This window comes from Carassius gibelio, chromosome A5 (genome assembly GCF_023724105.1).
Source record: "Carassius gibelio isolate Cgi1373 ecotype wild population from Czech Republic chromosome A5, carGib1.2-hapl.c, whole genome shotgun sequence".
Taxonomy (NCBI): Eukaryota; Metazoa; Chordata; class Actinopteri; order Cypriniformes; family Cyprinidae; genus Carassius; species Carassius gibelio.
The window spans coordinates 33,999,235-34,026,962 of record NC_068375.1 but is presented as its reverse complement, the minus strand read 5'-3'; the positions used below and the strand labels follow the sequence as shown (position 1 = coordinate 34,026,962).

General features: G+C 37.6%; 1 protein-coding gene across 3 annotated transcripts; it reads right to left on the bottom strand.

The window, feature by feature from the left end:
* Positions 1–27,037, bottom strand: gnb1l (guanine nucleotide binding protein (G protein), beta polypeptide 1-like). 3 transcript variants are annotated; one of them, XM_052596740.1, is made up of 8 exons: positions 26,896–26,936; positions 20,325–20,427; positions 18,503–18,655; positions 18,282–18,410; positions 17,224–17,386; positions 14,589–14,681; positions 8,482–8,691; positions 1–1,368 (listed from the first exon to the last, which is right to left on the bottom strand). In XM_052596740.1, the coding sequence occupies exons 3-8, from the start codon at positions 18,610–18,612 to the stop codon at positions 1,102–1,104; spliced, it is 972 nt and encodes a 323-aa protein (XP_052452700.1). In that variant the 5' UTR covers positions 18,613–18,655; positions 20,325–20,427; positions 26,896–26,936; the 3' UTR covers positions 1–1,101. The 3 variants fall into 3 exon arrangements, with proteins under 3 accessions (XP_052452700.1, XP_052452692.1, XP_052452709.1); XM_052596732.1 differs by lacking the exon at positions 20,325–20,427 and having other exon boundaries at positions 26,896–27,037; XM_052596749.1 differs by lacking the exons at positions 20,325–20,427; positions 26,896–26,936 and adding an exon at positions 26,577–26,848.
* Positions 27,038–27,728: the final 691 nt, after the last annotated feature.

Here is a 27,728-nt window from a genome sequence, read left to right as displayed (position 1 = left end):
TTAGTGAATCAAAGCACACTGGGTCATGGTTTATTGTATGATACACCAAAATAATCAGTTCATAAAAGCCATTAGAAAATAACACTACACTGATTATTACGTATTGATTGATTAACCAAAAAGAATCAGTTCATAAGTCGTTCATTCTCAAATCATTAAAAGAACCAAACCTGAACCAAAACATCTAAATCGGAGCTGGTTTTAAATAAGACTTGGTTGGTTCCAATTCATTCTTAAGAATCTTATTTAGAAATAGTGAAAACAATACTACATATCACTTTTCTTAATGTGTGTGTAAAAAAACAACAACAAAAAAAAACAGAAAAGTACAAAAAAGTAAACAAAAAGAAAAATGCTCTGGTGAGTGAGCCGCGCTGTATTAACAGAGAAAAAGCAATAAATGCAAAAATAACTAGTTTGTCTTTTAGCCACATCCGAACACAGAGGTCAACCTTGTCTTTAGGCTGAAAATAAAGCTGCCTTCATCAGCTCCTGTGCTTAAAGGGAAGAACGAAACAAAACTTGCTCAATGAATCTTTCTAACAAACAGGCCTGTCTGTGAAGCCCGAGCCCTTGTGATTAACCCTGTGTGATGTATGCAGGTCAGTCCAGAGGGCAATCTTAAACTTGGAGGCAAATTTGGAAAAACAGCGCTGGATTACTTTGCCACTCAGGTGCGACTACAAGAGCAAATACACACCTACTGAAGCACATCAGCTTGGAGTAAAGCAAACAGATCAGAGAGGACGGTTTAAGCTCTGCCTTTGACAATAAAACATGTCTAAATAACTATCGCGATTGTGGTAAACTACTACAAAACACTTGGATTGTGTTTATATTAGCTGCTTTTTTGTTTGATTTTGAAGCATTTTACCAATAAGAACTCATTCATTTAGACAAACAAGTAACGGCAACACTGCTACACGTCTTTCTAAATGACTATGTTGTAGCTCCGCCTCTGAATGGCAGTCAGCCACTAATTTAGGCGCTTTCATTCAAAGAAAATATATTAGCACCATGTTCAAGTATGTAAATAAAGTCAGAGTAATTTGCAACAATCAGTTTGAAGGAAATGGTAAAGTGGGCCTCCGTCTTTCAAACTCAACTTTCGCTATATATAGACCACACACTGATCCGCTGGTCCTTGGACCCTGCGGCCAGAAGTCTCTGTGGGGGGTCCTGATGGTCTGAGAAAGCCACAGTATTCACCATGTCAGTATGATGTTGCAGAACAGCCAATGGCTTCAGTTTCTTCCAGCCAAACACTCTGATGTTGTTGTCCCATCCCGCAGTCGCGAGGATCTTTCCGTCTGCACGGATACGTAGCTGGGAGACCCCAGGATTGGTCATCTGAACGGAGTCGTGCATCTGTAAGGAAACACAAATCAGACATCAATCCGAATGAGCCGGGGCAGACAAATGTAGGACTTTAATTAACAAACTCACTAAAAAGATATTTCATCACGACAGCAGGGCATAAACTGAATATCAGATGCGAAACGAATCACGCTAATTGTCACCATACGCGTTTATTCGTCTCAGATGGCTAGAAAGGATTACCGTTTAAATGCACAACGCATAAACTATTTACCAAGAACAAATGAGCTTGTTGCTTAATGACCTGAGCAAGAGCAAATTTAAATCCATATAAAGAACAGGGCACAGAGCGAGAGCAATTCCCCACCAGCCACCTTCGGCCGATCTGATGATTGAGCCGCAAATGAACGGCTAAATAGCTGTTGAACCTGGCAGAGGAAATCCGTGAGCGTCTCCAGCGCCTCAATCATCGGCCATAAAACGTTCAAGCATGAGCAAAACGCTATTTGGATTGGAGCATTAGACATAAGAGGTGGGGTGAGTTACCTTTGTAACCGAGCAAGGACGGCTTTGTTTGTGAAGGCCTTGTTGTTTTTACGGTCTCTAGTGAATTACATTTTCATTGAAAGGTCTGGTCAACAGCACAAGGGAAGCAAACGCTGGCTAAAGATTACCTTCCCTTGCTCTCCGTGATCTACGGTGGCCAGGAGACCAGATAAATCTCACTAATGGGCAACAATGTGATGTATTATAAAGTATTACTGAGAGCTCATTATCTGTGGCCTCTCTCCTTTGAGGACATTCTTGAGGTATTTCCTGGAGAAAAGCGCAAATGTGGGCTAAGTGTGTGCGCGCAAGCGTCTGTGCCGTCTCTCCACGGGAGGCATCTGGTCCTGAAGCTGGAATCGAACTGGACAGCGTAAAATTGACTTCATAAGCGGTGTCCAGAGAGACTAATGGCTCTCATGCGGGAGAAGACAGTGAAGAATTTGTCGGCGTGCTCCTGTTTCTGCCTGGAAAATCAGAGCCAGTCACTCCTGCATGTGGAAGATATAAGCCAGTCAGGTATTCCTGACCCAAGCGGATAGAAGAATGCACCGGGAAAACCATCCCTAACATTATTCTTTAACAGAGAAGAAAAAAAAAACAAGACTCTAGCATTACTTTTGTTCGTATCTGAAATCAACTCGCATCATAGTCCAAATAAGAAATTCTGGTGCACAGTAATGAGGTCACCTGTGAGCAGAAACTTTCCCACAAAGAGAAAGGGAGAGACAGTTTGCGTGCTGCGGCCAAGAGGGATGGGGGAGAAAGATGAATCGCTCCGAGCTGAGGTTGGTATGCCTGAACTAAACGCCCATCTGGTCCATATTACAGAGCTGATAATGATGGGTTAATGTGTCTATCTGTGTTTGTTATGCTTCCCATAGTTTGTGTCAGGAAAATACATTAATTTAATTAAGAGGTCACAGCAAAGCGATAAAAAAGGTAAATGGGTGTTTATAAAGTGAGCCGCGAGGCCTGTATCGTGAAATAACCATTAGAAAGCCATGATTTACAGATTGCCACACTTTCGTTTTTTTTTAAAAATAATCAAATGAACTAAATTTTCCAACAGCTTTCACTATTTCAGGGTGTTTTAAAACAGAAGTTCAGAGATTATACATTACTGGCTCTGTTTAATCCAAAAGTCTTGCTAAATTAGCACATCTGGCTATCGCTTTTCCATGCTTCACTTAAACGGTGTCTATCCCATACTCAATCGCGTTCAAAAGCAATATGGAAGCATTCATATCAAACACAGCCTTTGGAGATTGAGAATGGTTTTTAGCTTTCATTTATGGAATCCATTCTCCATGGGTTCACATCTTCTACAATGAACTTAGAACATCAAAGAGGTCAGTCTTTATGAACTATCCTTCATTTCTCCATTGGACTATTGATTCCTGATGGGGCATACATAGCAAATGGTGATCTATGCACGCAACGTACACACATATGCTTGTCCTGTCGACGATTAACCAAAAACAAACCTCAAAATTAGCCTTGGGCCCAATGGTGGACTGGAGGCTAATAGGTTTACTTGGTTACAGTAGAGTCTTTTGTCCGAAGTCAACAGTTTTTCTTCAGTGGGTTTTTGTTTGAAATAATATCTGTGGTTAATACGAGCTCAAAATATTTGTTACATTTTATTCTATATCAAATACAGCAGTAATGCCTCATTCATGATGTTTTGCATGTCTTGCAAAAGGCTGTTGCTAACAGGTGGCTGAATGAGACCACAGAGGTTGTCATGGCCAATAGACGTCATCACGTTGAGCAGGAAAACACATTAACTCTAGTCCACCTCCAGTCTCATTGTGTTTATAATCACATTCTTGCAAACTATTCAACTTGTAGAAAAGAAAAGAAAAGAGTTGTTGGAAGTTTAATGGCGGAAGCATTGATAGCCTATGTTTAGCTTTTCACTTGTTTTGATTGCATTAAGTGGTGTTCATAAAAACATGAACAGCACAAACTTTTGTGGGTCACAGAGATTGTTTTATTATTTCTATTAAATTCAAAGGAAACCCCTACTGGCTTTTGTTCTATTAAAAAGTTACCCTTGATCATTTTTTGAAAGCAATGCACTGAGACAAGTGCATAATGACTTGCAGCACAGTTGGTTGCGCTACATGGTGGCCAATTAAAAAGCTAAGTGTGATCGATTTTTGGCAGCAACCAACGGGATGTTCAAAGCGCAATATGTTGCTCTCTCCGACATGGACTTGGAAGGCTCAACTGACTTCATACTGATCCACTGAAACCAGTTATCATCACTTGTCCACTTGAGCCTGACAATCCAGTACAGATGAAGGGTGTGCTTGCATTTTCTGGCAACCATGTTTTACCTCACATCTCTTTCGCTTTTGATTGCGCTTCAAATTAAGATTTTTCTCAACCTTGAAGCTCTCAATTTTGAGCATTACACCTAACGGACACCTGAACCAAAAACATCTCAGCACAACAGCATTGAAAAATTGAAATCGATGCCAAATATTATTGATGACAGCAAAGGAATTCACAAAGCATCCTGCTTCCTCATTCCAGAACACCCCTCGATAGGGCTGTCTGATCCCTCCAGTCTGGTGCTGACAGATGGTGGATACCTGAAGTACAGAGTCTGGTGTGGTGCAGGATGGGTAGTTTAATTGAGAAGGGCGGCAGGAATGTAGGGACTGAAAGTGAAGAGATGTGGAGATCCACCTGTGAGTGCTGTCAGCACGTCTCCAACAGCATGCAAAGACAGCCATGCTTGATTTACACTAATCTTTACACACATAAAAAAACCATCTCTGCCTCACCCTCTAAAATCTTGTCCGTCTACATCTGTCAATAGTCAGGAGCGAGGCTAACCACCCATAGCCAAATCTTGATCAACAAACGTCTTGCCTTTTTACCAGAGCACAAACTGCTGCGATCACACATGCAAAGCGATACCCAAGCATAATCACTCTTAGTCAAGCTTGTGACAGATGCGGCTGCTAAATTCAACCACCACGGCTATCATATCCATGAGCGAGTGTGGAACGGCAGGCCGCCCCAGGCAAATCACTGTTTATCTGTGCTTGATAAGAACCGCTTCCCTTTCTTCAGCTCACATACACACAAGCTTACGGACTACTGACAGTTTTTCAGCAAAAAGGTGAAGATAAGAGGCAGTTAATCGTGTCATTAAATCTGCTGACGAAATAAAATAAAAAAAAGTTAAAGAAGAATTTTTCCATTTCATAATGATAACGAAGGTGAGACAACATTTTTTTTTTTTTGCATCATGACAATATTTAGATTTTTACTGCTGCGTGAAATAAGAGGTCACAAAAATAACACTATAAGATATCAACAATGTTAGCATGAGCTGGAGCTGAATGCACATTTAAATATTTTGGAAAGAAGTCTCTTATGCTCACCAAGGCAGCATTTATTTGATAAAAAATGTCAAAACTGTAGTTCTGTTTAAAAAATAAAAAAAATAAACTTTTTTCTATTTTAATATATCTTTTAAATGTAATTTATTCCTGTGCTGACAAATCATTACTCCAGTCTTCAGTGTCACATGCAAAATTTTTGTTAAATTAGACATTTTGTCACATTATAAACTTATTTGATATTTAATACATCCATACAGAATAAAAGCAGAAATTTTTTCACAATATAAACTTAAATATTTAATATATCCGTACAGAATATATATGTATGTATGTATATACATATACATATACATACATATATATTTATTTAGAATATGTTTTTTTGTTAAAGAGATCGTTCACCCAATAGTTTACATACATATCATTCCAAGCCTGTATGACTCACTTTCTTCTGTGTAACACAAAAGGTATGCTGAAGACCTGCTTGGGTCCTACATCAGACCCCACTGACTTTCAATGTGTAGTCAAAAAAAGAGAGAGACAAGTCATACCTGTTTGGAATGACATGAGGGTGAGTAAATGAGTTATTATAAGTTACTTTTGGGTGAATGTTTAATTTATTTTGAATATCTGGTTTAATATAATTTTTCTTGCATCAACTCAATTTAGAGACTATTTTAAGTCAGAGTAAAACTGCATGACAAACTTGACTAAATTCTAATATTTCTTGAAAAAAATAAATAAATCTAATAATAATAAAATAACAGTGCTGAGAGAGTACCGTTCTCTCTCCACAGAGTGTGCATTTCTGCAGCAGGTTAAGGTCGGATGGTAGAGACCTGGGCCATGTTGCTTCATCTCTCCTCTCAGCCTTTCGTAGAGCCTCCCACTGTGAACTACTGTTCCTTTTATTGCAGATGTGTTTTTTGTTTGGTTAGCAGCCTGCGAGGTTTTGATGTTTTTATTACCTCTCACGGGTCGTTCGTCAAGCGGGGCGCGCGAGAGGAGCAGCCACCCTGCAGACACCCCCAGCGCTACCGCCACACAAAAATACGTCTGTGGGAAGAGCTCGCAGCGGCTGTCTGGACGTCACACTGCGCTGCACTTCAGGGTAATTTAAAAGCCCCGGCTGACTCCTTTTCCAAGCTGTTCTCTTTTTTTAGGCCCTCTCCGCCAAGAATTACATTTTAAATCAATTTTTTTTACATGCAAAATAAACCAAAATGTCGATACAGCTCCTATTTTGTGAATAAACGCTTATTACTGCAGATACATTTTGCATGCTAGACAAAATAGGGAGGAAGGTTTGGGAATATTTCTAATTCATCCATTCATGTGTAAAAGGTGCTGGAAAGAATAACAATCCAAGCGCAGGGCTGCAGTGTTGTATATCAGAGCCTTTTCACACAGATTTCTCGCAGAATATGAAATATTGAAACTGTAAGACCTGAAATCAGCGGAGAATATGGCTGCTAATGAGGCATTACCTTTCAGATGAGTAAAGCGTTATGCAAGATAAAACATGGCTTTTGTGTGTGTGCTCATTTTTTAAGAACGCTGTATAAATATAAATATAAAAGCATTTGTATGTGCACAGTGTTGTGGGAGAAGATATGTTTTTGTCTAGAGGCTAAATCTGGCCTAGAACTACAGTATGACATCACGGTGTAGCTGAGAGTTGCCAATCTAAAGTAAAAGAGACTGATTTATTATCCAACAGACCAGAGGAAACTTTATATTCTAGCCAAATACTTTCCAAGTGTATGAGGTGGTGTGTGTCTACATGGCTACGTACACACTGCTGCTAAATACGCTCCTCAATACGGTTACTCCACTTCTAAATGCCAAAAACTTCTACACACAAATTGTTTGATTATTTAGAGGAGTGACAGCGGAGTTTTAATTCAGTATTTTAGAGAACCAAACAGAACAACCAGCTACTAATTTAAAAGAGAACAAACATGTAATAGCAACTTATCATGTAATAGCAACTTTGATCAAAAATAAATAAAACTGTTGGCAAAAACACTACAAAACTATGCCAATCAAAAAGGCTTTAAAAAGCCATTGTACTTCCATAATGTGACTTACAGTCACTATATGTATATAAAAACAAGAACATGGAACTGAAAATGACTGAATTGTGAAAAGTGGGTGCTCTATATCAGAATGTGACTTTGCAGTTAAAAATCTAAAATATCCACTTAAAAAAATATCGATGGCAGCTAATTTTGAGAAGACTTCAATGCTGTATACCCAGAAATAATGCTTCTTTTTTCAAATTTAACAATTTGCTAATTATTGCTCTCCTTAATGAAAATGACTAGAACTAAATCATTGCATGTATTAGGGCTGAATGATTTTTGAAAAAAAGAAAAGAAATTTATATATATATATATATATATATATATATATATATATATATATATATATATGTATATATATATATAATATATATATAATATATATAAATATATAAATAAATATATATATATATATATATATATATATATATATATATATATATATATATATATATATATATATATATATATATAATTATTATTATTATTAATGATAATAATAATAATAATAAGCAATTTCCTGATAATTGTAATTAAAACTTCAATTTGAAAAAAATACAAATAAAAATAAAATCCAATTTTGCTGTGCTAGTTTGTAAGGCTAAATAATTTAGCCAAATTTTTGTAATTATATAATTAATATGTAAATAATAATAAAGAAATACATTTATAAATAAATGTTTATATTAAAGCTACCAAAACTCAGATCAGATGCAGAGATGTAGTTTGTTCGGACCAGCATTTACTGTGAAACAAGCTGCTCTGAGGTGCTGCAAACACTGGCAGATAATGAGCCGCTCATGTGCATAAACTTCACTCTAAATCACAGTTTAATCATTTAATAAAATCACAGCTTGCTTGATTTGATAATCACACTCGACCTTATTGCGATTTCAGTTTTACTGATTAATCGAGAAGCCCTTTAATTTACTACTGGCAAGGCATTAGAAAGGCTATAATAGTTTCCCATCCAGAAAAAGATTTTGGGGTATTGATTAATATTATTACCCATTAACCCACAGGATCAAGCAGAAGTTCACTGAATAAAAAAATAAAAAAATAATAAAAAAAGGTTTTCAATAATGCAAATGCATTACGATAGTAAATGGGGTCAACTTTGAATTCATGTAGAATTTAAATTTGGTTGTCACTTTCACATGGGATCTCACCTGAAGGTTTTGCTGGTTGTCAAGGGTCCAGGATTGGAGGATCTTCTCTGAAGACCCTGAGATGCCTTTCTGCTTGCATACATCAATGTCTAGACACATGACTGGCTCAGGATGTGCCTTCAGACAGCTGAAAGGACGGCGATGGGAAACATCCCATAACACCACAGAGCCGTCCTCATAACCAGCACACAGAACCGGACCAGAATCAGCCTACAGAGACAAACAAACAGATGAAAGACAAAGATAATCGGAGAATAACGGAGAGGGAAAAAAGGAATGCAGACATAGCGAGGAAAAGAGGAGGAGGAAAAGAACAGACAAACAGAAGCATATGGCAGCAGTGTTTATCAGAGGTTATCAGACTACTCATGCTCTGAACCACAACATTAATCATCTGATGCTGCCTTCGGCCAATCACAGCACATGATACTGCAAACTTCACTACAGCAGGGCTGGCAGATATTTTGGCTATTGTGAAAAATATATTTGTTACTAATAAATTCAGCTTTAATATATTTAATAAAATCATAATTTAATAATTTTATATAAATTATCACTTGCATAAAAAAAAAAATCATTGTGTCAAGTTAAAATAGCGTGTATAATCATTGCATGTATGTATGCATGTGAATATGTACTGTCAAATGATTAATCAGATCCAAAATAAAAGTTTTTGTTTACAAAATATAAGCGTGCACTAATATGTACTAATATGAATCTAAATAAATAAGTGGACAAATATTTGTAAACCACAAAACCAAAAGTCCCATATTTGCATATAACACCCATTACTGCTTTAACATGTCACTACAATTTTTAAACCAGAGCCTGCGGTCATTTTATACTGCCACAATCAGTGTAACCTCTGACTTTGTTTACCTTCTACGACCTTTTTCACTTAATCACAAAAAAAAAAAAAAAAAAAAAGGCGACAGTACAGGTGCGGTGCTTGTTTGTTCACTCAGATTTACAGCACCTTCGAGGTTCCCCACTCATTATCTGCAAGGAGAAGCGCTTGAGCTACACGGCTACATGCAGTAGGTTGTCTCATAAATCAGTTTAGCGGATAAAAGCAGAATGAAAGAGCTGATAAAAGCCTACAGTCTCATAACTCAGAACAGAGCTGCAGGCATGCTGTCTACACAACAAGATTTACAACGGAGGTGTCCTTCCCCTCCTTCCTCACCCCTCTCCTTCTCAAACACACAACGCACCCACACAGCCCTTATCCAGAAGATCATTCATCTTCTTGTGCAAGTGACAACACAGTGTTGCCATTTATCAGCCTTTATTTACACTATGATGTGTATGCAAATACAATAAAACGGCTTTATTTACAATATATATTTATTGGGTTTTCTCACTTACAAACAAGCAATACTGTAAGACATTCACAGCTCTTTAAATGTTTAGGGTCAGTAAGTCCCCTTTATAAATTCTTTTTTTTTTTTTTTTTAGAAATTAATATTTAGCAAGGATGCATTAAATTTACTGGAAAGTGAGAGTAAATACATTTATAATGTTACAAAAAAGTTCTGTCAAATAAATGATGTTATTTTGAACTTTCTATTAAATAAAAAAAAAGTTTATTTTATTTCAAGGAATGAATTTCTTAGATTTGTAATGCATTTTTACTTTACTATAATAACACTACACAAAAAAAAAAAAAAATTAAAAAAAATTCTTAAACCAGTTATTTTAAATCTTTTATCCAGCATTCTCTAAAAAAGTTGCCAGCGATTTTGATGATTTTCATTCAAATCTGATGGACTCCAGTATATTTTGCTGTATGAATATTTTAATATGATATGATCAGAGCCTATTCTTTTAAACAAAAAAATCAGTTTTATTCCGAATTAAAGCATTCTTTTTTATTAATCAACACTTGTATATAGGTAGGTTTCATAAAAATGCATAATTTTGAGCAAAAAGCTGAGAAAATCACATTTTTGTCAAAAACTACATCTAAATAATATTCAGTACGATTATCAAATCATAAATCCAGTAAATCACTTCCATCAATACCTCCAAAGCTTTCACAGACATATACCAATTCATTAACATTTTACATAATGTGGTTTCATTTATATGCTGTCTATTGCATTATTTTTAATATGCATCTGTTTACAAAAGAGATCACTCATTCCTCCATCCTGTTCATGTTTGTTTTTGTTCGGTAGATTTTGTACTCGTTCAGAAGATGTGTAATAGTGCCCCGGGCGTATAACTGTGAAAACACGAAAGGCTGTAAAATCTATGGCGGGGAAGCGTTGTCTTCTAAATGACGAGATAACTTATCAATGGCGGGGAAAGAGTTAAATGATGATGATGATAAAAATTCACAATATTACCATTTTTCCTGTATTTTTTAACATATAAATATAGCCTTAGTGAACATAAGGGATATCTTCAAAAATCATTCTTAAATCTTACTAACCCCACATTTTTTAATAATACTGTATGTTCAATGACAAACAACAACCAATGATGAAAACAAACACACTCAAAATTAAATTAATTAATAAAAACACGCATGGTGGGTTTGTTTAGTTCTCGCTTTGAGTTTTACATAGAGAAGGATGAGAAATTACAAATCTTCTGCCCTTGGGCAATGCTAGTGTACCGGGTACAGGCAAATCTGGCGAGGGAAAAATTCTTTCCATATGTGTAAGGTCCAAAAAGTTGGGACTACTCCACCCCCCACCGCCAACCCTCTTATTCTCCACCTCTGCTTTTTTTTTTTTTTTTTGCAAATGTTGTCCTCTCTACGCACGGTATATTTCTTTTTCCTGCTACGCTTAAACCAAATTTCCCTTGAATCGCCAATGTCATGTAAACACATCACCAGAGAATATCAGGATGAAATAAAAAATAAAACAACTGGAAATCAATCCCCAAACCTCATAGACAGTTGTTAAGCATTACCGTCTGTTGCCCTCTGGCCCTTGCACTTCAGTTAAGAGTAGGTGCTCCCTGATTGATGATGTCACAGGTCAAGGGTCATGGAACCCTGGGTAGACACCTAATTCATTATATCCTCCATGGCTGGACTACAAGAGGGCGCTTTAGCCGGATTAGGACTTGGGCTTCGGGGAAAGATTCATCATCCCAACAGCTGCTTCAGATGGATGCTCCAGACTGAAGCCACAACTGAACGGAGGGGAGGAGAGCAGCGGCGTTCCACTGGATGGCAACAAGTCGCCATGCACCAGCGAAGCCCCTGCTGAGAGGGAAACCACAGAGTTGATCCCGGCACAGACCCTCCTCGCATCTCCAGGGGCCTTCAAAGGAAGATCAGGAGAGAGGAGCTCCTCTAGGTCAAGTCGTGTGAAGGACTGTGGGTGGCGTGTATGTAAGCCACACCTTGAACAAGAGTGAACAGATGTGCGACAGGGTTACTAGAATATGCAACACGCTGATGAAAGCAAAAGCAGTTTACGGGGCTATAATGAGGAACACAAAGAGGCCAGGCTCTGAAACGTGAACACTTACGGTGAGGACGTGGGGAGCAGAGCTGGTGGAGGTGATGTTATGGTGATGAGCGGAGTTTGATGGATATCTGTATAGGAACATTTCCTTCTTGCCAACACCAGGCATTGTCCAGTACGTTTTCATGTGCATTTATAATCAAGCTACAGCAGGCTTGTATACAGACAAGCTGGATGAAGCTGAACTACAACATTTTCTATTTGTTCAACTTTGCAATACACTGGTGCAACTTCAGTATGATTGAACCATTTTAATTACACTTAATTTTTTATTTATTACACAAATAAGCAACAAAATTACCAATAAAGATAAGTTTATGCTATGTTCATGTTATGGTCGATAAATTATAAATTCTATACTATTCTGTGAACAATCAATGAATGAATTTTGAAATTGAAATGAAATAAATTTGTAAAAATGAAATTAAGTTTGAGATTTTATGAGATTATCAAAAGGTGTTAATAAATTATTCATGTATTAAATATTACAATTGTCAGCATACTACAATTAAAAAGAAAAGGGGAAAATAATGTAAATTAAATATCCAACACTGACGGCAGTATAATTTTAGTATTAATAATATACTATTACAGTCTTTAAAAAAATATATCTTTAATTAGCTTCTCTATTTTCAGTATTCATTTTAATTCTATTTTACTTTTAGCAGTTCTGTGTGTTTGTCATATTTATTAATCATTTTAATTATTTAAAAAAAATATTTAATTATTTAGACTTATTTTTATTTCAGTATGACAATACTTTGAAAAAAGTTTTTCATTTAAGTTCAATTTTAACTAATTTTTTTCTCAATTAACGAAAATTATTTTTAATAGTTTTAGATTACAAAAACAACACCGAATGACCAATAACACACACAGACACACACACACAAAAAAACGCCCGCCAATATCAGTATCAGCCAATAACAGTACAATATATCATGTGTATCTCTAATCTAAACTGAGACGCTCTTTACAATGTTCCAACCAATCAGAAGCCACAGTGCTCTATTACAACCAAGATTGGGGAAAAAGTTAAAAAGTGCCAAACGAGGCTCAAGCCAAACCCAAAAGAAAGCATTACTTAATATGGCATTTAATCTTTTTCAATAGTCCAACACAAAGCGCTTAAAGAAAGAAAATAAATCTGTTGTCAGTTCTACTGGCAGCATGATGGAAGAGACGTGTTCAAAGAGAAGAGAGCGAGGAGGATAGCGACCGTCTGTGTGTGTGTGTGTGAGGTTGAGGAAATGGCAGTCTGCACCAGCAGGGATCGTGAGGATAACTAGACAACCGCTTCATGATTGATTGACACAGAGAGCGAGCAGTGTGTTACAGCCGCTGGGGAAGTGACCGGGCCAAGTGTGCCCACACTGAGCGAAGACTGCTTAACACGTTCACACTGGGTTCCTCATCTTGGTAGACCGGTACCTCTGAACTCAGCCTGCCGGGCTTGAGCTTGACAGTAACAGATCTCCTCGTCGGAGCAAATGAAAGACAACAGCTAGAAGCGATTCACTGCCACCCAGGGTCCTGCTGTTAGATGTCAGCACCTACCTGTGGGGCCCCCCATTAATACTTCATAATTATCGATTCTAATTCAGGCAGGCAGCACTTAGAGCCCCACTGTCTACACAAGACGGGGGGAAAGGATGAGGGAATGCTGGTGAAAAACAAACTGAATTACAACACCAGTCTTTTCATTGGCCACCGCCGATACAACCAGCGAAAGCGCCTGCAGCCAGACTGCTTTGATTAGCTCTGCCAATTAACTGCGAGAAAACTCCGCCCCGCTGTCAACTGCCCTGAGATTCACTTTTAAGTTCAAGGTTACAGATGGAAAACTCGTAAATACGACAAAAAGACATATTAATTATCTGTGAAAATAATTATAGGTTTCCTTTAATGGAGGCAAAATAAAATTTTCAGCTGTGTTTACGAAACACACACGGACAGTTGATAAACGGCACTGAAGTGAAGTTGTTCCAAACACTATGATTACAGTGAAGGGGGGGGGGGGGGGGCAGCCCGGACAGGTCGCATCTATAAATCAGATTAGTTCTGTCGCTTTACACACTTGCCAACTGCTTCCACAGTTCCAGAATTTCAAAAGGCAATGCCTGACAATGTCAAAATTTAGCACAACAACATCTTGGAAAATCAGACAGGTCTCAGAAAGTGTGTGTGTTAAAACTAATTTGCAAACAGAGTCTTTCCAGTGCAAACTAGAATGATATTCATACCTGATATTCATAAACTGGAAACAAAGTGGGAGCATGAACAGGTTCACGTGTGTTGAGAAGTCTAAACATTTTTCTGTAAATGTCAATTTAGGGTCTTTACTAACCATCGTAACTACATTTAACATTAGAAAGGTGTTAAAAAAATAAATAAATAAGCAAAACACAGCAAAGCAAAACAAAATTCTATACATACATAAATATTCTATATTTCCAACTAAAAAAAACTGCAACATAAATCAAATTCTTATAGATTGACCATTCCAGCATTACATAAAACAACCACTTCCGTTCTCCAGAATATATGAGGATTGTTTTTAAGTACATATTATTTCAAGCATACATCCACACTAATGTAGCAAACTGCTGTGCCTCTTACCTGCCACATCTTCACACACATGAGCATCCCCAGCTTTGAATCTGGTTTCAGAGTGCAAACTGGAGTCCAGCTCCTCATCTCCACCACACTCACCTGAAAAACATCACACACATTGTTTTCACTGCAGAATTTTTCCTAAGAGCAGTTTCAGAGAAAATCATTAAACATTCAAGGGAGTCATTAGGAGTCACCACTATTAATGCTGAAGTACTGCAAGTTGAATGCACGCCTAGATGATACAGGCACTCTGTCAATGATTCACAGTTGGTTATTACTTCTCTTCAATCTTTACCAGATGGTATCCTCACATCAATGCGAAAATGAGTGATATCCTCCAAATAATCTAGATTCACAGTTTTTACAAAATGTACAAAAGCTCTGCACAGATGTGCATTAGTCAACGGTCCTGTTAGTTTGCCATGATGCATGTTCACAGGTGGTAAGCGTGTGCAGCCAACATTGGGCTGATTTCCAGCAGCTTCCCGTTTTCATGCACTCTGCCTCATCAAGTCTTGACTCGTCTGACTCCAAAAAGAGGCAAATGATAAAATGTTTTAAAAAACAACAGTTTCCAACACAGAAGGGCCATGAGAATTAATAATAAGGAACTGACAGACTAATGTTTCTGTCTAACAACATTAAAAATAGTGTGACCACTTGTGAACATGCATGCAGATTTCCCTGGCAACTACAACAGCGTCAAAAGTATCTGGACACTCCAAGCCACTACATTAGACAAAAAAAAAAAAAAAAAAACCCAGAGACATTTGCTAACAAACGATGATGTATAATTGGTCTCAAGGTGATTTTTAATGGATGCATGAAGTCAGGTTTTCCTCAAGTTCATACAAAACTAACCACACATGCAGTTCATCACATTAACCAGAATGTTTCCAAACATTTTCTCAATTTCACCCATTGTTTTTTTTTTATACTTTTTTTTTAATAACTTCAACTTAGTGTAATATTTTATCTAATGCAATGACATTTTGTTTTTAATATGTGTCTAAATACATTTTGGGACACTGTAAATAACATGCATCTTATATCACTATAATAACTCTTGAGGAACGGGTTGGGGCCAATATGTCTGGCCTGATTGCATAGGCAGCCGTGATTAAGAATCTTCCTAATCAAGTTCAATTTAACATCTCTGACTTCAGACCATTTCATATTTTAACACCAAGACACATCTGCGGGTTCTACATGTGTTTACCACAGTAACTATAAACAGCAGAGAAGGGCAGCTCTCATCCCCCCAGGTTAGAGAGAGAGAGAGAGAGAGAGAGAGAGAAATCTTGACGCGAGTTAAACAGTCAATAAATAACAGCGAGTCTATTAATTAAAGCCTTGCACTGTCAGCCTCACTGGAATGCTAAACATGAAAGCCTCCAAAAACACCGGAAGACATAGATGAGGTCAATGTTTGAGTTCCGGACTCCCAGCATGCCTTGCAGCACTGTTATTCGTTATTTGACATATAGTGGTGCAGTTAGCCTGTAGTTATCTTGTGACGGTTATTACATTGATGGTCTTTTGACAAGGCTTTCATTAGTGAGTACAAGGTGGGAGGCAGCTGTAAGAGTGCTGTAAAATCAAGGCCTAACTTTTCCATGTGCTTGAATACTATGGGCAAATGAGTACACTAGGTAGTGCACACTATATTGAATACTAAGTGACAGATGCTTCTATAACCCCTTTTTCGACTAAATGGCAAATATGTAGTTATTAAACATTAAAATTCTATTCATTACATTATTTCATGATTTTATTTAATATTTTAAATTTGTTATGATTTCTACAAGCATAAAAACTGCATAGAATGGGCAGATGTATCTCAGTGTTAAAACGTTAAATATATACTTAAATAGTGTGTGTGTAACTTAACATGCTCCAGTATACACACACACATTAAGTAAACAATGTTAGCATGAATGCATTTTAAGTCCTTTTGGATAAAAGCATTTGCTAAATGCATACAATTAATTAAAATGTAATATTGTATTATTTTTATTAAATAATTTCTATTTGATGATTTTATCATTTTTATTCATTTATTATGAATTTTAAAATAACTTCCAATCACATCAGCTTTGATTGTAACAGGAGTGATTAAGTAAGTTTTGTGTCAATGACAGTGGCAGGATGCATGAAGTGATGAAATGAAGAGGAAGCGAGATGCATGTGGAGTGTTGTAGGAAAAAGGATGAGGATAACAGCAATATTGAAGCTCTGTGTTTGGTCTGGCTGCAGGGCTGCTGGTAGCTGAAGCATGGTAAATGTAGATCGAGTGACAGCTCAGGCTCTTTCAAGTGAAGAACTGGCAGATTGGAAGGTGAAACATGAATCTGGATGCAATAAAAGCCAGGACAGAGCAGAACTCACACTCTCTGCTCTCTGTTGCCTGCTCGACCGCACATAATCACACATGCAGCACAGTCTCAATGAATCTCACCTAAAATGGCCGCTACTCAAAAAAACAAAGACCAAACACATTTAATTACATCATCTTTTCATTGGCCATGGTAATTTCTGAATACTGACATCAGCATCTAAAACAAATTAATCCTCAGAGTGGGAACTGCAGTGTTGTCATGAACTGTCCTGAGATGTGTGTGATGAAGCAGTCACTCACCTCCTCCGTGTTTTCTGTGGGGTGGGCCAGTAGAGCGGTCCCGGGTCGGCTCTCCAGCAGAGAACACTGACAGAACCCCACACTGCCCGTGAGGAGAGAGTCCGTCACTGTGCTGCGGCCTTCAGACAGATCCCACACACACACCCGCGAGTCCCGGCCCTGACTGACAGCCACAGACACATAAACACATGCACAACAGAACAAAAACTGACAAAGAACTGTCCGAGAATTTGGCAGATTTTGGATGAATAGATCAAAAGCAGGGCTTTTTTCTAAATCAGGCTCCTATGAAAATATAATTGGAAATTTTTTTAAATAAGGCATTCAATAACTGATTAGTTATATTTTAAAATAAAATTACTAAACTTAAACATTTAAAATAAAAATACAAAAAATCTCAGAAAAATCTCAAATGGATTTATAGGTTTCGGCATCTGAAGTATTCATATGTTTGGATTTTGAATTATAAATCCAGAAAAATTAAAACAGAAAACACAGAATTTTGAATTTAAACAGCTTTTATAAGACAATAAAAATGTATCTTTTTTTTGCCACATTTCATTTCAATTAATTAGAAATGCTTTTTGATTACTCAAATTTAATTTAACCATTAACACCGTAGGGCCCCATGACAGACTAAAGCTGCGGTCACACTAGCCTTTGATAAAGCAAAATTGTTTCTCATGCTGCATCAGTCGTGAGATGACGTCACGCTGTATGTTGAGTTTAAAAAAAAAACTTGGAATCAGCACGTTTAATAATACATCTAAAATGCAAAAACAAACAATCTACTCCACTTTCCTGCATCACTGCAGTTTTAAATCGATGTTCTTTAAATTCATATAGTAGGTCATGCTGTGATGTATCGATCTGCCATTGGTCAGAAGGTGTCATGTGATGCGAATTCGCAGGCCAGAGTTCACCAAGCATTTCCAGTCTGACGCATTCGCATGCGTATGAATGGAAGTCAATGGAACGAAAAGTCTAGTGTGAGCGTGGCTTTATTTGACAAACTAATGTGTGACATACAAAGTACCCCCCTCTCCCCTCTCCTATACCTGACAAATCTGCTTCTGCTGTCTTTGAAAGTGTGGAGCCAGATAACAGAGTTCCCAGCATGGCTCTCTAGAATGTGATCTGCTCTCCTGGTTGTCAGGTTCCACATATGGATTGCACCTTTACCTGACCTAAAAATCACACAAACATCAAGATTATCGTACACAAGACAGTATTAAAGCAATCAAAAGGTTGAAGGTTCATTTAATAAGATTGCACCAACCCAGAGTAGAGATATGGTGGCCCATCCCCACCACAGCAGAAGTGCAGGCTGTTCACTGTGGCCCCTGAACCCCTCAGGATGAACAGTGGGTCTGGAGGAGGACGGGACATCACTGCAGCAACTGCTCAGTTAACATCATCAATGATCTGTACCCTAGGAAATATAAATGAATGAATTAAATAGTGCCAGTCTGACATGGTCATTGATGTATTGTGTAAAAAAAGAAAGAAATTCCTGGTTAAAATCACTCGATCATTTATATAAATATGATATCACTTAGTTAACACCATAAAAACTAAAAGCCTTCGGGCAAAAGGAAGATGTGATCATGTTATTTTTTCCTCGTCTTCCGTCTTTGTAAAACCTCTCTCAATACGTCATAAATTATGAGCGAGAGAACTTAATCACTATAAACAGATTGGAATCTGTCCGTTTTCATTTTTATTTTCATCAACATCTAACAAAAAAAAAAAGGGTTTCAAAGCACACACAAGCACAAACAGCTCTGAGGGCCACAGTGGAGATGCAACGGACCACAAAAATCAAGACGGAAATTAGACGATTAGACGTGAGCAAAAAGATCCTGTACAAACGGTAGCGAGTAGCTAAATCCGTTTATGCGGTCATAAAAGAAAACATTAAAAACTTTACACACACTGATGTGGTTTTGAACCTGTAAGACGTGGAAGTCCGTTTCAACTTTCAACTCTTCTTAGAAATGCTTATGATGATTGACACTGAAAAGAAAAGTTTCATTAATCATTACCCATTTAAAAAAAGGAAGCAAAAATTACACCAATTAAAATGAAACAAAATTAAGTCAATTAAACCAAAATAACTAGATAGCATCAAAAACAGAGCCATTTTTCTGCTTTGAGTGGCGACTGATATTGCTGATTTTAGATATGAAGCCGCCCGGTTAATGAACACCCTCCTGCTCAGTGTCATCTCTGGTCACCTCTGCCCTCGCACTGAAACTGGACCCACAGGTATTTTGGGGGAGCTCATTTCGGAAGGTTAGTGGTTAAATTGTGCATGTTACTCTGTCAAGCGGAGATTCTTCACTGCCCTACCTTCCTAATTAAGAGTCGAGCCCCCAGCCGCCCCATATGAACCCCTCACAAAGGGGACAGTCACTAAATGCCCCTCTAGTTGCTTACAGGAGAGCTGGAAGGGAGGCAGTGGGATTAGAACCCGTGACTATCAGTCGCCATCAGGCCTTTATAGGAGCCAGACCCCGTCTACTCCACATATAGGGGCTGAAATTAAACCTCTGGTTGGGGCAACTGTCTGTCCAGCTGAATTCTATCTCAAACGGATGCTATTTACATTTCTAGTGCACTTAGGAATGGCCTACTTGTTGTTTTCTTTAAACTTGTATTTTTTAGCAAAGTTGGAGGACAATTGTCTGTGTGACAGTGAGGTTTTCATAGCTTTAAAGAGGATTAACATGCCCGTATTGTGAAGTTTGCTGCACCAGGGCTGTTTGACACACGAGTCTAGAAACACACATTCTCGTTGTGCAAACACGACGCATCAAAACACACCTCTGCCAATATGGTGCTGTCAGTCATGAGACGAAGAGAAATGAAGAAAGGGATGGAGTAGAAAAACAGGCTGAGAAACTAGGCCAAAGAGTCAAGACTGCATTGGTATGGAAAGCTTATTGGGGACTTTTATTTTTTACTTTATTGATAGAGACAACAGGAGAAAAACTTAATATGTTATGGGTCACAGTGCAGTACATTTAATCATATTATTAAATGAAAAATTTATATTTGAGGTGATATGTCCAAAATGACGACTGCCTTCATTTACTCACCCTCGTGTCATTCCAAACATGTATATGATAGACCTTTGACCCATTGACTTTCATTGTAGAAGAAGTTCTTCGTGTTCTACTGAAGAAAGAAATTCACACAGATCTGGAATGACATAAGGGTGAATAAATGATGGGTAAAATTCATCTTTGGGTGAAATATCCCTTTAGGTAAAAAAGTACATAAAAGAGTGAGAGTGTGATTTAGCTTTTCTACAACATTTTACTATCATCTGACTTTTTTTTTTTTTTTTTGCTCGGTTTAATTTCTAGTTAGCAAATAAACAGGTGGAGTCATACAAACAGTGAAAGCTCTGTTAAATTTGTGGATTTTATCTGTTATATTAATTGGCATTACATCATCCATTAACAAATGAGCACACTCTCTAGATCTCAGATTCAGCCCTTAAAATCCCCACATCGGTCTACCAAACACCAGCACAAATGCAGGGCTTCTTTTACCATAGTTGAGTTTCACTGCTTCACGACAATTACACTTAAGTTTTAGGAACACTCAAGACATTTACACACACCAAATCACTGAACCAGTATAGGAGCCGATACCGATCCTGAGTATCAGACTGATGCATCCCTAACACGCCTGCCGTGAGAGGTTTGACACGACATGTCTACATGTCTCTGTCTGGCGTGGGTGAACTAATTATAATGCTTTAGGGGAGGTACAACTATTTCTTCATTAAAATAAATTAATTAGAAAAAGTTTCTGTGAGACAATTTCACAAACAGCGGGAGTGAATCACCACGCACGCGCTCTATCAAATGGCTTCAAATCACATCGCGTCTGCACTATGAAGTGAACTGCACGCTGCACAGTTTTCACAGGAACTGTCACTTGCACTATTGAGGCAGTGTCGTATTGTCACTAAAGTATATAAATTGCATTTTTTCTTTTTAATTCTTGCCAGTGTTTAAACCATTCAACGCTTGCACACTTTCCTGAAGACCGTACGCATGCACACTCACAGCGCATGCACATAATGCAGGTTCACATTCCTTTGTTTGCAATGTGTATGTGGTGCATTCACACTGCACACACGGTTGCGGTCTGGCAGGAGCGGTGCATCTGCAGCAGGACAGAGATTGAGTCTATTTTGCTGCGCTTCACGCGCTGAATTAAAGTAACCTGCGAATTGTTTGTGGTAAATCTGACCATGCGTTGACAGAAAATTTTTAACTACACCATAAATGCATATAATTTAATTCTACTGTGTTTCACAGTCAACACATAGGCTGTTATTTATTAGATAGCACTTTTAGATAGGGCAATGCGATTAAACGAAATCGTCATAAAAATCGCGATGAGCGTGCGTGATTTCTAAATCACTTTTATAGCATGATTTTCCGCGATCCCTGACCTCCCACATTATGCTATCTGATCCAATCAGAATGCAGCGCGCCTAAATGGAGCGCAAGAACAGAACAGACTGGGCATATGCCTACGTAACGCCAGGTTCACACTTCACACACTCTGTCTGTGATGCATATTTTTTTCCGAGCCCATGTTAATGGATCAAAGCATTCACACTGCTCGTGGTAATGGATGCGAAATATGTTAACAGAAAAGGTTAGAAATAGAAAGGTGCAAAAATAATTAATATCTAGCCTAGCGCATGAGCATAGAGAAAGTTGTGAGTGCATAGGACAGTTTGAGCGAAAGGAGACACGTTTTAAGTGCGCGCACTCTTTCCGGGCGCGAGCAGCGTGTGTCTGGGCAAGTGCGTCTGGTTTTGCGACAGAGCAAAGGAAATCTGCGTGCGAGTAGAGAGATTCGCGCTCACGCTTTATTTTAATGTGCTTTTGTGTTACAATAATGCGCTCCTGCTGCTTTTGCACCGCATACACGTACTGTATACGCACGGCAAACGGAGTACTTGTGAACCTGTATAATGTAAAAAAATCTATTTCAACAACTAAGGCACCGCTACAATGAGCTCTATGACCAATGCATGAAAAAAAAAAAAAAATGACTGGACACTGGATTTTTTTTTTTTTTGCCATATGTCTAGACATTTTGTCACACCTTAGTGATTATTTTGACAAATTTCTGATAAAGCTCTAATTGGTTTTCTTTTGGAAATATGATTCAAATTCATACTGAATGCATTTATGACTGTAAAGCATGTTTGTGTGTGTAAAAATCGTGCTAAAAATCAAAATCGCAAAATTGATCAAAGAAATCATTTTAGATAAACAAGGCAATCATTTTAAAGTTCTTTATGAACCACAGGATTACTTTTTAATAAAGATTTAAATGCAAAGGAAAAGGCATTAGAGCTGACTGTTTCTGTCAATGATAAGTTCCTTAAATGAAAAAATAAAATAAAATAATAAATCCTCTCACAAGAGTCACCTAAGAGAGGAATTCATTTTCAAAGATGAAATTCAGGCCATGAATACATTTTCAAAAATCTTGACTGGATCATCACTATAAATAATTCTACATGATAAAAAGGAGGCTTTAAAAAGATCAGTATCGGTGATCGAATTGGCAGATACTGCTTTCTGTGATTGGCCTCAAAAATCCTGATCAGAGCACCCCTATAAATTGTGTTATTCAGCAGACGCTTTTACCCAAAGCAACTTCCAAATGAGGACAATAAAGCAATAAAAAAAAATAAAAAATATAGCAATAATATGCAAGTGCTATATATTATTACACTATAGTGTTATATTTAGATTTCACAAAGAAACATGCAGCATTTTGTCCAAGCAATAATAAAAGAACACATTTAATTTATAATTAGTCTTAAATCTCATTTTGTAAAAAACAAAAACAAACAAAAAACCTGAATCGAATAATCAAAATCGTGAATCAAATCATGACTTGAGTGAATTTTTTCATCCCTAATTTATATTTTAAAAAGTTTAAAAAATATGCTATATAAAAAAAAATAAAAAAAAATTACATTAAAATATAAAATGTCATTTTTTTTTTTTTTATTCCGATGTGCACCGTGCTGCATTATCATGGGAACATCCCAGCTGAAGGCAATGAGGAAATTAAGTCGCTCCCTTTGCCAAGTGCATTCCAAACGACTAAATAATGGCATGCACGTGCCCTGCTCACTCCAAAGACCCCACTCCAAGGAGCTAGGGATGATCACTTCCATTTGGAATATGCCCTGTGAACAGTTCAGTACGCATTCTTTTACCAGCACACCCCAATTCAGTCTCGGAAATGTAATTATTATGGCCCATAATTCATATATTCAATATTGTGCTAAATTAAGAACTGTAATTAAATGTAAAGGCAAAGGCAGGTATGAAATGAGAATGCCTGTTTCTGATGGGAGGATGAAGAGAAAGAGAGAGAGAAAGAGAGCTCTCTTGGTGTAACAGATAAGACAGCTCCAGTAATCTGACTCTAAGACTCTGGATAAAGGCAGTTTGTCTCTTCGTGGGTCATCTGTCAACACCTGCTTGGTAATTAGGCCTAATTATGAGAGAGAGTTTGCTTCCCCTTCATGTTATTAAATAAGAAGCAGCCACGTCAGCCAGGTATCTCTCAACACGGGCGAAGGGCTGGCGACCTTCAGATCAAACACAGGCTCTATCTGTGGCCCCTGCACTGCGACTTATACTGGAGGAGGGGGAGCGCCAGTCATTTTAACATGGGCTTCAAAGATCGAGGATAGCCCGTCTGCATTCCTCCCCCCCTCCACGCTTTGGAATCAGTGGATCTAGTGATGGGCAGCCACACACTTCTGCACAAACCATACGCTGCCATTCATAAATAAACCCAACTAAGATCCTGGAGATTGTGGGAATGTGATTACTGCTGCCTTCGCAGAGCAGGTGGACGCCATCTTTAAAGCACTGCTGTGACAACGCATTATGGGAAACTGACAAGAAATCTTACAAATAAATGGTGGCTTATTACTATGTGCAAGAGTTAAATTCTAGCGTGAACATAAATGGTCAAAAAGAGATGTTCACGTCTAATCAGACTTATGATTTTTGACTGACAAGCGAAAAATCCCATAATGAAGGAGGGACCTCTGACAAATCTAGGGACTATTAACAAAATTCTTAAAGAAAGCATAGCCACAAATAGCAACATGCTCACAACCACCTTAGCAACCACACACAAATTCCCTGGCAACCACCACCAACATTCTACAATCGTGACGGCGAGTTCTACACATGACTAGTCAAAATTAAAAAAAAAAGTTGTTTGGGAATATTATTGGATGTCTGAATGTAATCCAAATGTTTTCAGAACATAAAGGGAGTAGAATGACTTTGAACTTTGGTGTAGTGTCCAAAACTCCCCGGCTTGGATGATATCATACCTCGGATATTACTCACTCTTTTCTTTATTCTTATCTTGGTTCCTCTCTTCTCACTCTCTTTCTGTTACTTCATTGACATTTCCACCTCACCGAGCCCAATGCTCAGATAATCATTAGTCAGCGTTTCTATTCCCAATGTTGACCCCCTGTGTGCCAAAAAAAGGCCAATTCTCCCGTGGAGGAAACAAACGTGGCAGACAGACCTGCAGGTCCATTCTAAAGCTCAGTTAAACAAACAGAGGAGGAAGTGCGGGACACACACACACCCTTTATTGTGCTGCCATGCGTCGGTAAAGGAAAATGGAGGGAAGGGGGGAGTATCTGGACTGGAAAAACAGCTCTGTGGAAGATAGAGAGCTGAAGTCAGACACAAGTGCATTCACACCCACTGTCACTCAGGCGGACGGAGGTGAGCGACAGGCCCCATTGTTCCTGTCCATGGCGTGAATGCCACACTGAGGCTGACAGAGATAAGGGCTGAATGCATAGCTGCTCTTAGTATGCGTGTGAGGGAAGTGATGGTGGCCACTTTGTCATTGCACCCGGACTTAAGGGGCTTTAGTGCTGATTACCAAAGAGACCTGCAGGTAACACGTGTTTATCTGTGGACATTATCACCCGCTTCCTTGCAATGATGTATTGAGCGATTCAGGTTTACTGGACTGATGTAGACAGGTTCATGTGCACTCGCACCCTCCTGTTGGCTTGAGGTTTCCTTCCATTTTCAAACTGATTGATACAAACACGGTGTTGAAGCTTTACATGCACAATTCATAACACTAAATGATAAATACCCCCCCCCCCCCCAAAAAAAAAAAAAAAAAAAAAAAACTTTAACCAGTCTTTGTAAAGGATGTACAAATTTTGTTACAACTTTTTGTCATACTGACCCCCACAATGCTTTCCATGAAATTTGCCTAAAAATCAACACTTAAAAAACCAGAAGACTCAGATAGAAAAAAAAAAAAAAAGTTATTGTAGCTTGTCAAGCACTAAAATATGCAAATGCATGACAAACTCACAGTTTACTCATTATTTTAGACAAATTGCATGGAAAGCAAAAAGATTCAATTTGAATCCTTACACTAAAGTTGAACCCAGTTTTATTTTTTTTAACAACTAACAAGTTGAATCCAACATATCACTGGTCAATTCCATTCGTATACTTCATTGACTATGATATCCCATAATACTGTGTGTGGTTTGGCATTGGACATAAGAATGTCAGATGGAAAGGAGCATTTCTATTATTAAAATAAATATTTTAGTAACTAAATATTTAGTAATATGTTATATAGGTTCTAAAAACAGTAAAATTCTAAATTTTGGGGTCTGTAAGATATTCTTATAAGTTTCTAAATGAAGTCTCTTGATAGCCAAGGCTGCATTTATATGCTCAAATACAGGAAAAACAGTAATATATTTGAAATATTGTTACAATTTTAAATGACTGTTTTCTATTTGAATATATTACTCCAGTTTTCAAGGTGTCACATGATCCATCTGAAATTATTCTAATACATCAATTTGATCCTCAAGAAACATTTATTATTATCAATGTTGAAAACAGCTGTGCTGCTTAATATCTTTGTGGAAGCAGTGGATTATTTGATGGACAAAAGTGCAAAAGAATAGCATTCATTTAAAATAGAAATCTTTTTTTTTTTTGGTGGCTGATCCCAAGTTATTGATTGCCTATTCATACATTAAGATGTTTTTTTCAATTATTATTTAAAAGAGAGCATTTTTTTTCCTGTTACTATTTTCTGCTTACAGTCAAGCAACTGATGAGGCTCGAGCTAATACAATCACAATATGTTACTCCCTTATCCTTAACATTGTACTCAATGTTCCACATACAGGTATTCAAACACGTATGTTGTACGTGGGGCAACATTATACACAAATACAGAGATTGGCCACCTTGTGACTCATCATTTACCATTAATCAGACGTCAATAACCCATATTAGTGTAGATTCAGCACGGATTATAGCTTGTAACTGTCCGAGCACTGCAGTCCAGACAGAACAGGTCTGTGATGATGAGGTTGACAGCACGATGAGTGATAGATTCAGTGCTGACAGCAGCTTCATTACAGACACAAAACCCTCACTGCACGAGCAACTAAAGCACAAAGAACCCCGAAACAGCCCCGACACAACAACACAGAACCATACGCCAGTGTTTAAAGTGGAATCGTTAGCAAAGCTAAAACAGACATTGCGCAATCCGCTAGCTATAGGAATGTAATCGCGGTACCTGTATGAACTGCAAATCCCGCGTGCGACGGATGAAATCAGAACATGCGACGGGGAAACTGATAAGACCCGCAGCGGAGGAGAGCTGTCTTCAGCATTGCCTGAATTTTTAAAAACAAGTTGCTTAATTTACTAACAAGGCGAACAGTTCTTTCTCTCTTTCTTTTTTAAAAGTAGAAATACGTTTAAAATTGTGAAAGAAAATTGGCAATGGTAACTATAGTCTCCAACAAAATAACCAATATCAATTGTTTATTGACTGGAAAAAAATCACAATAAATCTATTTTAAATCTATTTATTTAGTAACATTACAGTGGTGGCTGCATAAGTTAGCAATTGCCTATTTATAAATTCCTGAATCAATATTTTTCAAGATAAGTTTCTTTTTTTTTTTCTTTTTTTACCCTGGCAAGTTTTTTATTTTATTTTATTTTTCATTTCAGTTGTGGCTGATACCAAGTTATTGATTGCCTATTCATATGCCTATTCAATGATTAATTAAAGATAATTATTTTTATCTGTTAATAGTTTTGCTAATTTTTATTATTTATTACATTTTATTATATGATATTTTATTTATTTTATAGCATAACCGTATAGGCAAACATCAAGGCACTGATGTTTGCCCAAAAGACAACCACTGGCTCTGCAGCAAAGTACCTAAACTCTTGACCAATGCTTACATTTTCTCATTCGTCTCTTTTTCTGTACGGGTATATATATGAATAGAATATGTACTGTGCTAGACTAACTGAGACTCGTTACAGCAATTGCTTCTCTCATTTGTAAGTCGCTTTGGATAAAAGCATCTAGTCTGAAACCATAAATGAAGC

What these genes read in the sequence shown, in the direction of transcription:
- gnb1l (XM_052596732.1), bottom strand. Translation starts at nt 18,612, where the DNA reads ATGTCCCGTCCTCCTCCAGACCCACTGTTCATCCTGAGGGGTTCAGGG. An exon ending in CCACAGAAAACACGGAGGAG is followed by an intron (nt 14,682 to 17,223) that starts GTGAGTGACTGC and finishes GATGTTTTTCAG; the next exon opens with GTGAGTGTGGTGGAGATGAG. An exon ending in ACAACCAGCAAAACCTTCAG is followed by an intron (nt 1,369 to 8,481) that starts GTGAGATCCCAT and finishes GTTTCCTTACAG; the next exon opens with ATGCACGACTCCGTTCAGAT.